At 40.4% G+C, this 12,928-nt stretch overlaps 1 protein-coding gene across 1 annotated transcript; it reads right to left on the reverse strand.

Moving 5' to 3' along the window:
- Window positions 1-1,173: 1,173 nt before the first annotated feature.
- On the reverse strand, window positions 1,174-7,504 carry LOC311291077 (potassium/sodium hyperpolarization-activated cyclic nucleotide-gated channel 1-like). Its single transcript, XM_084409945.1, has 6 exons — window positions 7,352-7,504; window positions 7,179-7,263; window positions 6,462-6,842; window positions 6,093-6,327; window positions 3,291-3,458; window positions 1,174-2,222 (listed from the first exon to the last, which is right to left on the reverse strand). The coding sequence occupies exons 3-6, from the start codon at window positions 6,567-6,569 to the stop codon at window positions 2,155-2,157; spliced, it is 579 nt and encodes a 192-aa protein (XP_084266071.1). The 5' UTR covers window positions 6,570-6,842; window positions 7,179-7,263; window positions 7,352-7,504; the 3' UTR covers window positions 1,174-2,154.
- Between the last annotated feature and the right edge of the window lie 5,424 nt (window positions 7,505-12,928).

A 12,928-nucleotide genomic window follows, 5' to 3' on the forward strand; every position in this document is an offset into this window, starting at 1 on the left:
CTTTGCGCAAGATCAGGGAGGACGAGGAGCAGGTAATTTTGGTTGCCCCGTATTGGCACAACCGCACCTGGTTCCAAGAACTAGTACTCCTCGCGACAGCACCTCCCTGGCCAATTCCTCTGAGAAAGAACCTGCTTTCTCAGGGACGGGGCACCCTATGGCACCCTCGTCCCGATCTTTGAAATCTCCATGTGTGGTTCCTGGACGGGACGAGGCAGGTTTGAGTATCCTACCACCAGCGGTGGTGGCTACCATCACTTCCGCTAGAGCATCGTCCATGAGACATGCCTATGTGTTGAAGTGGAACCTCTTCGTCAACTGGTGTTCTTCTAAACTTCAAGAACCCACGAAAGGCCCGATCAGTGTCGTGCTTTCCTTCCTGCAAGAAGGGTTGGAGCGAAGGCTGTCTCCCTCCACCCTGAAAGTGTATGGTGCCGCCATTGCCACACATCATGATGCAGTTGATGGTAAGTCCATTGGAAAACACGACCTGATCATCAGTTTCCTGAGAGGAGCGAGGAGACTGAATCCTCCTCGCCCTCCTCTCGTTCCCTCTTGGGACCTCTCAGTGGTTTTAACTGCTCTGCAGAGTGCTCCCTTTGAGCCTCTGCAATCAGTGGAGCTTAAGTTCCCGTCTATGAAGACAGTACTCCTGGTTGCATTGGCCTCCATCAAGAGGGTAGGGGACCTGCAGGCATTTTCGGTTGACGAAGCGTGCCTGGAATTTGGACCGGCTAACTCTTATGTGATCCTGAGACCCCGGCCTGGATATGTGCCCAAGGTACCCACCACACCCTTTCGAGACCAGGTGGTGAATCTGCAAGCGCTGCCCTCGGAGGAGGCAGACCCAGCCTTGGCACTGCTCTGTCCAGTACGCACCCTCCATGCTTACGTAGACAGAACGCAGTGTTTCAGGACTTCAGACCAGCTCTTTGTCTGTCATGGTGGGAAGCTGAAGGGAAAGGCTCTCTCCAAGCAAAGGTTGTCTCACTGGATAGTGGACGCCATTGCTTTGGCTTACCAGCAGCAAGGTCGACCATGCCCCCTTGGTGTGACGGCCCACTCCACCCGGAGTGTGGCATCCTCTTGGGCTCTAGCGCATGGCGCCTCGCTAACAGACATCTGTAGAGCTGCAGGCTGGGCGACACCTAACACGGCCTCTGGGCGACCCCCACGCGTGTAGTACACTGTAAGCCTCTCTGAGCATGTGTCTTTCCCTCGGCAAGCCACCTTGCCACCCCTGGGTTTGAAATATTCCACCTGCGGCTGGACACCCCAGTGATTCTCAATATGCAGCCCCCTGGGGTCATGTGTATTCCAAGTTCCCCCCTTCGGGCTGGGCATAATTGCATATTTCCACTGATATATGCTTCCCAGTGTACCTTGGTACCTTGGCATAATTCCAGCAGCCATTAAAAACTGTCCCTTTCATGTTAATGTTGTTTTTTCATTGTTTACGTTTAAATATTCTGAGAATGCATAGTTTAGTTATAATGTTTAATGTTTAAACTGCAATAAATGCATTAAAACGTTTTTTTTTTTTTTTTTGGCAGCCATTTTGTTTTTATTGTTTATGCCAAAACAGTGATGTTTACAACTTGTTATACGGCAGAAATGGATTCAGCACCTAAAAATCATATAGAAACAACACTTGAAGTACTTTTCCTCAAAAATGCCTACTGCATCTTATCCAAGGCTATTTATCTATTTTGGGACTCGACTATGGTAATGATGAACCAATAACAGCCACGGAATGTGATGGATAAGGCACATTTAAACTATTTTACAGATTGTTTGGGTCGATTTCCATCCTTTGCAAATATTTAAACGATTAAAAATTGTAGGGTATAAAAATATCCTGAGAATAGACTTAGGTTCACAGCACCAGAGAGTAATCTTGGCGGCACTCGCAAGAAAATGGATAAGATGGCTACATAATCAAATTCATAAATATTACACCATTTAAACATTATTGAAAATACATTGACAAAAGATTATTTTAGTAACTCAGTAGCCTAAGATGTTACGAACCCCTGTTTTTAAAATGCTCGTTGGAAAAGGGGTAAGCAACATAAAAAGGACAAGCGAGGAAAAGTGCAGTTTAAACATTTATTAGAAGGCTAGCCGGGTTTCACCGCTGCGCCTCATTCTGTTTCACACTCTTCTTCTATACTCAACAGGAGCCATTAGAGCAACGGGGCACAGGTGTGCAGGGGCGGAGCCTAACAAGAGAAAGAAGAGAAAGAAACTAATCAGAGCACAGAAACAGATACAAAATACAAATACAACACTCATAAGGCTTAGGCCGTAACAAAGAATATACTTGTTTGTTCACAGTTTGAACGTTCTTGTTTCCATTTGTTTCATTTCAAGATCTGAGGTGAATTATCCATTGTTGCTTTTACAGCTACAAAGCTGGAGCACTAAATGATATTCAAAGTCACATTACACACTTTTAACATTAAATAAAGCACATAAATCATTGCCACACTTTGTGTTTGTTGTTCCAGCGCGACGTCGCAGAAAAATAGAAACGTGCCGCCATCGCGGCTGGTTAGGACAAAAACTCTGATTAACATGGAAAATAACCTTTTATCGCGCGTTGAGTGTAGTTAGCACACAGTGTAATATGACTCGGGACTGCCGAGTTGTCTCAGAGAGTGATTTGTTGATTTTGTGTTGACCGCGCATGTGCAACATCCACTAGGTTCTGTACTGGAAACAGAAATTATTAGTTCATCTCTCGAGTCTTCGGGTTCGGGTCCGAGTCTTTAATTCTAAGTCTTTCATTGTTCTGTCACGTGATGAACGAATGACTCGAACCCGAAGTCGATAGACTCGAAACATGAACTACCGTAATCAATTCTGTATCCGGTACTACAGACTGCAAAGCTCAGTTTATGAGGATGTCACGGGATGAACGAACAGCTTCGGGAGGTGAGGTAAACTAACAGACTGCATAGCCTGAAGACCAAGATCAATTAATCAGAATTTGGCCTTTTCCTTGCATTGCAATTTTTTTCTTATTCTAAATGCGATCAACATTTGATGTGTTTGGGGAATTTGGCTAACATGTAACATTTTAAATACATTCTGCTGAAATGAACGAAATAACTCGGAAAAAAAGATTTGTTCATTTTGATGAACGAGATTCAAATATCCGAAGGATGCGTTAGCTAAAATGATCATCGTGACCACAAGTTAATGTGTCATGGCCATGACAAAACTAAGTGAACCGAACATGCCCCCTCCCGATGATCGTACAAAGCGACTCATAGTGCAAGACTTACTTTCTAGATCATTTTCATGCTGTTGAGCTGCTCCCCTCAGTTCGTTCACAACATGTGGGAACTCTTCCTCAATCTCCTGAAACTCTTGTAATGACAGGGTGAAAAGGCTGCAGGTGGTCAGTGCAGAAACTGTGGCCAACTGCCTTCCACCAAACAGGAAGCTGATCTCTGCAGAAACACAAAACTTAAAATGGTGAGTATGAGGCTGGTTGTTTAAAACGCATTGGAGTTTCACAGCAAAGATTATCTGACTGACCATCTGATCAATACTGCACACAAAACTGGGAAAACATTTTCTTGATGTGGCAAGCTCTGTAATCTAATTTTGAGCATTTTCGAGTAAGGGTTGTGTCAGTTCAGTACAGACCGACACAACCCTTATGTAAACTCATGTAATTGACGCTGTTCTCACGCTCTCACACCACACGTCGGTTTTCTCATGCAGTGAAAAACATTGCAGAGTAAAGAGGAAACTGACAACGTAGCGACAGACAAGAGGTTCCTTTTGATATGAAACAAATTGCATTTAAAGCAAAAGTTTAAACACTAAACACACTAAGTGAGCATGTTTTGATGTCCAAATGTTCTTGTTCTTGAATATTTAAATAGCATATAAAATAGCATATTTTTTAACATATACATATATATATACACAGTATATATATATATATATATATATATATACAGTGAGGAAAATAAGTATTTGAACACCCTGCTATTTTGCAAGTTCTCCCACTTGGAAATCATGGAGGGGTCTGAAATTGTCATCGTAGGTGCATGTCCACTGTGAGAGACATAATAAAAAAAAAAAATCCAGAAGTCACAATATATGATTTTTTAACTATTTATTTGTATGATAAAGCTGCAAATAAGTATTTGAACACCTGTCTATCAGCTACAATTCTGACCCTCAAAGACCTGTTAGTCTGCCTTTAAAATGTCCACCTCCACTCCATTTATTATCCTAAATTAGATGCACCTGTTTGAGGTCGTTAGCTGCATAAAGACACCTGTCCACCCCATACAATCAGTAAGAATCCAACTACTAACATGGCCAAGACCAAAGAGCTGTCCAAAGACACTAGAGACAAAATTGTACACCTCCACAAGGCTGGAAAGGGCTACGGGGAAATTGCCAAGCAGCTTGGTGAAAAAAGGTCCACTGTTGGAGCAATCATTAGAAAATGGAAGAAGCTAAACATGACTGTCAATCTCCCTCGGACTGGGGCTCCATGCAAGATCTCACCTCGTGGGGTCTCAATGATCCTAAGAAAGGTGAGAAATCAGCCCAGAACTACACGGGAGGAGCTGGTCAATGACCTGAAAAGAGCTGGGACCACCGTTTCCAAGGTTACTGTTGGTAATACACTAAGACTTCATGGTTTGAAATCATGCATGGCACGGAAGGTTCCCCTGCTTAAACCAGCACATGTCAAGGCCCGTCTTAAGTTTGCCAATGACCATTTGGATGATCCAGAGGAGTCATGGGAGAAAGTCATGTGGTCAGATGAGACCAAAATAGAGCTTTTTGGTCATAATTCCACTGAACGTGTTTGGAGGAAGAAGAATGATGAGTACCATCCCAAGAACACCATCCCTACTGTGAAGCATGGGGGTGGTAGCATCATGCTTTGGGGGTGTTTTTCTGCACATGGGACAGGGCGACTGCACTGTATTAAGGAGAGGATGACCGGGGCCATGTATTGCGAGATTTTGGGGAACAACCTCCTTCCCTCAGTTAGAGCATTGAAGATGGGTCGAGGCTGGGTCTTCCAACATGACAATGACCCGAAGCACACAGCCAGGATAACCAAGGAGTGGCTCTGTAAGAAGCATATCAAGGTTCTGGCGTGGCCTAGCCAGTCTCCAGACCTAAACCCAATAGAGAATCTTTGGAGGGAGCTCAAACTCCGTGTTTCTCAGCGACAGCCCAGAAACCTGACTGATCTAGAGAAGATCTGTGTGGAGGAGTGGGCCAAAATCCCTCCTGTAGTGTGTGCAAACCTGGTGAAAAACTACAGGAAACGTTTGACCTCTGTAATTGCAAACAAAGGCTACTGTACCAAATATTAACATTGATTTTCTCAGGTGTTCAAATACTTATTTGCAGCTGTATCATACAAATAAATAGTTAAAAAATCATACATTGTGATTTCTGGATTTTTTTTTTTAGATTATGTCTCTCACAGTGGACATGCACCTACGATGACAATTTCAGACCCCTCCATGATTTCTAAGTGGGAGAACTTGCAAAATAGCAGGGTGTTCAAATACTTATTTTCCTCACTGTATATATATATATATATATATATATATATTTAACATATATATTGTATATTACATAATATCTATTATGTGTGTGCATGTATATATATAAAAATCAGGCAGCTGAAACTAATTAAAAAGTCTCGGGTGCCTGATTTTTTATTTCATTGCAAAATGTTATAACACTTTTTATAAAAGGTTGGATATTTAAGCATGTCCAACTTTATTCGCATTCATACAGTATCAGCATAATGTATATAGCAGATCTCAACGGCTTTATTGCTTGTATTGTTGCAAAATGTAAACTATATTATCGCTTATATTATCTGATAAATGTGACTATCAGAGGCATGCAGAAATTCAGATATTATAACCATTAACATGATTTTCTGTAAAGCTGCTTTAAAACAATGTGTATCTGAAAAGCGCTAAATTTGACTTGACTAGCACTGCAATGTGGACCAGACTTTATGCCGAACCTTTACACGAGACTACTTCTCAACCGATTCACACAACAGTAAGTTTCTCATACATCACCTCCAAAGTGATCTCCATCACACAGCTCCATTTTGAAAGCCTCGTTCTTCACAAGCACCCGTCCACAGTCGATGAAGAACATTTTGTCGGGTTGAGCATTCTGATGAACGATGATGTCACCAGCATTGAAGAACTCATAGTCCAACTTCATCAAGATGGCTTCGGTGAATTCTTTGTTAAGCGACAAAAACATGCCTTTGTTCAACAGGTTGGAGCATATTTCTGCCATGATATCCTTTGAAACAGAAAACATAGCACTATTAAAAATTATTTCTATAAAAGATACTGTTTGAGCCAAATGATTGTTTGAACAGCAGAAAACCGTATTGTTTGTTATCTGAAGTTTATATTTATGAATCAATTAGAAACCTTTCTGAGCTGTTTTGACACGATGTCAAGGATGTTTTTCTTCTCCCAGTGCCACTTGTACTGGGCAGTGGTACGTTGGCGCAACACTCTGGGCAGCTTTTGGAACATTGTGGAGGATTGTAGCTGGTTTATCTGAAATATTTATATATCATGGCATAATATCATCAGAGCCGCCTTGTATTTATTTGTTGAATAAACAAACTTAAATACAAACAATAAACAAACAGCTTTAATTTTAACTCTTAAAATTCACCTTTACCTTGTATGCATTGCCAGTTGCAGACATGCTCCCAAATGCGTTGATCACCCAAGAAATAAATGCAGAACACATTATATATCCAATCACCATACTTACAATAGCTATCCACCGTTCATCCACACCTACAAAAACAAACAAAAGGGAATCACGTTAGTTCAATGTAAACTACTTTTTTTCAGTGGTGTTTGCTCATGCAAAACTTTATGCCACAATGCTAGGGTGCCATGATGGCATGGCTAAGCCATTGTTTTTTTTGTTTTCATCTGGCAGATGGAAATCACATGTCTGATCACTTAAAAGTAACAGCACATCATAGATTAACTAACTTTGTATCACAGGTTTGAAAAAAAATCCCAAATCCTGATCGTAAAAGTGATGCTGTACTAAAGACTGATTATCAGATTGATTATCATTTCTCAAAAAAATAATGAATGTGGAAAGAATGTTGTGCGGCGTACGTGTTGGTGAGTCAGTTGATCTCCAGACCATTTGAGAGAAAGCTCTGGAGGAAGCATAGGAGTATTTTTCCCCGATCGAGGTATTCTGCAAAATTTAACAGAAAAAAAGGAAGACATGTTGAACACATCATATCAAACAAATGCCTGCATAAGCAATAAAAAATAAGACATACCTCAATTTTCTCTCTTACAACCCAGCAGTCTTGGGGAAACTCTTCCATTCCAGATATGAAGTACTGAACGCAAGTGTTCCAGTGCCAAATGAGGACCATCATCAGGAAAACTAAGACAACCCTGAATAACTTCTTGACTTCAAGCTGTACATCAGACACCTAATATGATAGATAATAAAACATAAAGTATCCATAGAACAGTAATGGTGTACAAAATACAGTGAGGAAAATAAGTATTTGAACACCCTGCTATTTTGCAAGTTCTCCCACTTAGAAATCATGGAGGGGTCTGAAATTGTCATCGTTGGTGCATGTCCACTGTGAGAGACATAATCTAAAAAAAAAAAAAAAAATCCAGAAATCACAATGTATGATTTTTTAACTATTTATTTGTATGACACAGCTGCAAATAAGTATTTGAACACCTGAGAAAATCAATGTTAATATTTGGTACAGTAGCCTTTGTTTGCAATTACAGAGGTCAAACGTTTCTTGTAGTTTTTCACCAGGTTTGCACACACTTTAAGAGGGATTTTGGCCCACTCCTCCACACAGATCTTCTCTAGATCAGTCAGGTTTCTGGGCTGTCGCTGAGAAACACGGAGTTTGAGCTCCCTCCAAAGATTCTCTATTGGGTTTAGGTCTGGAGACTGGCTAGGCCACGCCAGAACCTTGATATGCTTCTTACAGAGCCACTCCTTGGTTATCCTGGCTGTGTGCTTCGGGTCATTGTCATGTTGGAAGACCCAGCCTCGACCCATCTTCAATGCTCTAACTGAGGGAGGGAGGTTGTTCCCCAAAATCTCGCAATACATGGCCCCGGTCATCCTCTCCTTAATACAGTGCAGTCGCCCTGTCCCATGTGCAGAAAAACACCCCCAAAGCATGATGCTACCACCCCCATGCTTCACAGTAGGGATGGTGTTCTTGGGATGGTACTCATCATTCTTCTTCCTCCAAACACGTTAAGTGGAATTATGACCAAAAAGTTCTATTTTGGTCTCATCTGACCACATGACTTTCTCCCATGACTCCTCTGGATCATCCAAATGGTCATTGGCAAACTTAAGACGGGCCTTGACATGTGCTGGTTTAAGCAGGGGAACCTTCCGTGCCATGCATGATTTCAAACCATGACGTCTTAGTGTATTACCAACAGTAACCTTGGAAACGGTGGTCCCAGCTCTTTTCAGGTCATTGACCAGCTCCCCCCGTGTAGTTCTGGGCTGATTTCTCACCTTTCTTAGGATCATTGAGACCCCACGAGGTGAGAGCTTGCATGGAGCCCCAGTCCGAGGGAGATTGACAGTCATGTTTAGCTTCTTCCATTTTCTAATGATTGCTCCAACAGTGGACCTTTTTTCACCAAGCTGCTTGGCAATTTCCCCGTAGCCCTTTCCAGCCTTGTGGAGGTGTACAATTTTGTCTCTAGTGTCTTTGGACAGCTCTTCGGTCTTGGCCATGTTAGTAGTTGGATTCTTACTGATTGTATGGGGTGGACAGGTGTCTTTATGCAGCTAACGACCTCAAACAGGTGCATCTAATTTAGGATAATAAATGGAGTGGAGGTGGACATTTTAAAGGCAGACTAACAGGTCTTTGAGGGTCAGAATTCTAGCTGATAGACAGGTGTTCAAATACTTATTTGCAGCTGTATCATACAAATAAATTGTTAAAAAATCATACATTGTGATTTCTGGATTTTTTTTTTTTAGATTATGTCTCTCACAGTGGACATGCACGTACGATGACAATTTCAGACCCCTCCATGATTTCCAAGTGGGAGAACTTGCAAAATAGCAGGGTGTTCAAATACTTATTTTCCTCACTGTACAACCAAAAATATCCTGTTGCTTGCTGGTTTATCGTGTTATGACAGAGGAGGACAAATATGAGAAAATACTACAAAAATGAAATAAAAAATCCTTTCATCTTATTTTTACTTTTTTTTAAATGTTATTATTAAATACTATTTAGGCTGTTTTGGGTTCTTGAGTTGCTCGGAAGGTTCTTGGAAGTTCCGTTTAAAGTTTCATAACAAATTGTGCCTTCTTTCATTTATTATGTTTCCCCCCGTGAGCAAGCCAAAGGTGACTGTGGCAAGGAAAGTTCTCCTCTGGCTGTACAGTATGAACATATTGCCATTGAAAATTTCTTGCATAAACATGACAGTGAGTTGTGCTGAAACTTACACTTTCCAATTCAAACCAGGATCTCAGAAGCTTTGGCACACGGAGTAAACGGATCATACTGAGAATCCTCACAAACATGAGTATCTGCACCAACTCCGAAGCCATCAGTGAAGTAGTGTCAGCGTGATCAAAATGCTCCTGTGGTGAATTGGTTGTACTGTAAGAAGTATCTCTACAATTTGATCAGTGTGAGTGATATTAACTGATGAATACAATTACCACAATAATAATGATAGTGTCGAGCGGAAATGCAGCCATCACATCAGGAACAAACCAAGACCTGAAATCCTTTAATTTCGGATCAAGGATGACCTAGACAGAAACAGGAATGCATTGTATCCATTTTTAACCATATTTTAGAAAGGTAAAGCCATAATAAATCATATTACACTATAGACATACAAGACAATGAAGGCATGTTCATACCTGACCGTCTTCACTGAAAATGCCCATTCGAAAATTAAGGCCAACATCAACACAAAACAGGAGGTCTGAGAATACATTGAAAGCCACCCAGTATTTGTGGGCACTTCCATGCAAATCATCAGAAAATGCCACATCCAGAGGAATCGTTACAAGGTTCACAAATGTTAAGACCACCATATACACAAGATAGTAGTGCCTAAAAGACAGAAAAAGGCCAATTTTAACATTTCTTTTTAGATCACTGTGATGGCATTAATGGCACATTGACAGACACAAGAAGACATTACATCCTCATGCCAACATATGTATTTATTTAAATAAATAGTGATAATGCCAAAGAAGACTTTATACCTTGAATTACCATGCAAAAACATGGTACATATCACATAGTATCATTAGTAGCACTAATAATTTAATTTCAATTTAATTTCAATTAATTTCAATTGTAAGTGTACATTTTTATTTTATTTTATCATTAGCAGCTACATTTTATATTACTTATTTTTATTTACATTTAATCGCGTGTATTAAAAATGTGAATGTGAAATATGTATAAATTGTGTTTGATTTTATTAAGATATTACAAATATTTGTTCAGTGTAATCAGTTATCGACGTCTGTCATTCATGTTCACTCTTAATAACCGTCTAGAGATAAAATAAGACGCCATAATAGCCTAAATAAATATATATTTTTTACGTTACAACGATCACACTTCTAATTAAGTTACGTTACCTTATGCTGATGCTGAATAATTAGAAACTGAATTATGTTAGCTTGGTTAATATGAAAAATGGTGAGCGTTAGTTTCCAGGCTAGTGAGTCTGTGTTAACGTTACATTAACTTAACTTACCTGAAGTTACTCCGTGGGTTCAAGACCCAGCCGTGGGTTTCACCTTCAGCTTCCTTTTTCTCTTCATTTTCGTTCCCTTCAACATATGCTGATCGTCTTCCTTTTACGAGATCTTTAAGTTCCGTCCAGCTTGTTTTCCCCTGACCACTTGAGCTATTTTCCTTCATCATCGCGAATGAGAAACTGCCTGGTAAAAAAAAACAGACCGCAGAAGTATTTGCTATTTGTTATTTGTTTCTGTTTGAATTTTAGAATGATGCGATTGCGAACCGCCGGTGACAGTCGAGCAGTGATGGCAAATTACACTTTTTTAAAACTTCGTTCGTTCACTGGATTGTTTTCATTGGACTGATTGATTTGTTGCAATTAAGAAATTATCCTGAAATCGTAAGACATTTTCGTGGACAAATCACTTTTAAAGGTGCTGTATGTAACTTTTCTACTAAAATGAATCCTTTTTTTATAGCCTGTGTGTGAAGGGGTTGTAATCTCACATTAAAATGATCCACTTTGCGGGTTTTGCTATTACCTCGGAAAGCAAGTATTCTTATTTTTATGTGAAGGTGCCAGGTCGGATTTACCGCGAAATCCAGTGACCGCGCTCCCGAGCCTCTAGCCTTGTCTAGCCTATACTGACTTTACACCATAGACTGTAAAAAATACTTTGCACTCAACAGCGACCGACACTGCAACTTATGACATGGACTTATGACTTATACAACTTATGACATGTCTGATAACACTAAGAAACGACCTGCTCCCAGCACAACACAGACTCCAACACAAACTCAACATATTGATAAAAAAATAAAAAAGTTTTTTTCTTCTCATAAGGCCAGACGTGAATCGGATGAACTTCGGGTGAAAAAACACGGCTCAACATCGGCAGGGCATTTGAATCATGGAGAAACCTTATCTACAAACCTAGAATGTACATTTCCTGAAGAAAATGTGAAGTGGTGCTTGCAGTGGCAAAATTCGGCACGGTTGCTAGGGTTCCATACTTATCATGGCACGAGCATGGAGCATTAGTTCAACGTCAAGCTGATAAAAGTAGCCTATTATTGTAATGTTGCAGTGGGAGTTTACCTTAGTTTCCAGCATGTTGTGTGATGCTTTCTCCGGTGTGTTGCATCTCAGTCAGGTTGGAAGTGTTCACTCATAAATTCGAGCACGCGCAAGAGCACACGCTTGTAAAATGATTGGTTGCAATCTGAAACATCACCGCTAGAGAAAACTACATACAGCACCTTTAAGTACACTCCAATGACAGCCGTTAAACCACACGCGCGCGCGCACACATTATGGGTGTTGTTCATAATCTGTTTGCCTCTACTAAGTATGCTTTATTAATAAGTTAGGCCTATATTGTGTACTAAATTTGGCGCTTCAATATCACTTTCTTAAGCCACATTTAGCGTATTAAATGAGAAAAGAACGCTTGCTTACGGTGCCGTTGTCTGTTTTAGCACATACTGCCATCTAGTGGGTAAGTTAGCAGGTTTTCTCAGACAGCTGTGTGTGTGTGTGTGTGTGTGTGTGTGTGTGTGTGTGGATTGTGCAAGGCTAAACCGGCGAAATGAAAGTATCAAAATCCAAATGAAACAAACAGCATTGACTCAGATACGAGTCAATGAATGCTCGCGTGTCACCTGATCCACAAATGCACATCTTACTTGTTGCATGCAAATATTCTGACTTACTTTAATACAAAATCGAGGTTTTGTATGAACAACTATGTCTCTATTTGTACAAAATGCTGCACATTCACGCATTTCTGGATTTTGCACACACAAGTTGTATTAGTTTAAATGTAGTGACGCACATTTGTGAATTTGTCAAATAAATGGGTAGTTGTGCACACATTAATAATTAGCACCAGGCCTATTCATTTGTAGTTTGTGTGTGGGTTGTGAAATGCTTAAAAACCGCGAAAGGAAAGTCTCAAAATCCAAATGAATCAAAAGAGATAGACTCAGAAAAGACGTCAATGAATGAACGCGTGTCATCTGATCCACAAACGCATATCTTCTGTGTTGCATGCGCAAATTATATGATACACTAATACAAAAGAATACATTTGTATTCACAAAAATGTCTCTATT

This window comes from Rutilus rutilus (genome assembly GCF_951802725.1).
Source record: "Rutilus rutilus genome assembly, chromosome: 5".
Lineage (NCBI taxonomy): Eukaryota > Metazoa > Chordata > Actinopteri > Cypriniformes > Leuciscidae > Rutilus > Rutilus rutilus.

What these genes read in the sequence shown, in the direction of transcription:
- LOC311291077 (XM_084409945.1), bottom strand. Translation starts at nt 6,569, where the DNA reads ATGTTCCAAAAGCTGCCCAGAGTGTTGCGCCAACGTACCACTGCCCAG. An exon ending in TGTCAAAACAGCTCAGAAAG is followed by an intron (nt 6,328 to 6,461) that starts GTTTCTAATTGA and finishes TCTGTTTCAAAG; the next exon opens with GATATCATGGCAGAAATATG. An exon ending in GCATGAAAATGATCTAGAAA is followed by an intron (nt 2,223 to 3,290) that starts GTAAGTCTTGCA and finishes TTCTCTTGTTAG; the next exon opens with GCTCCGCCCCTGCACACCTG.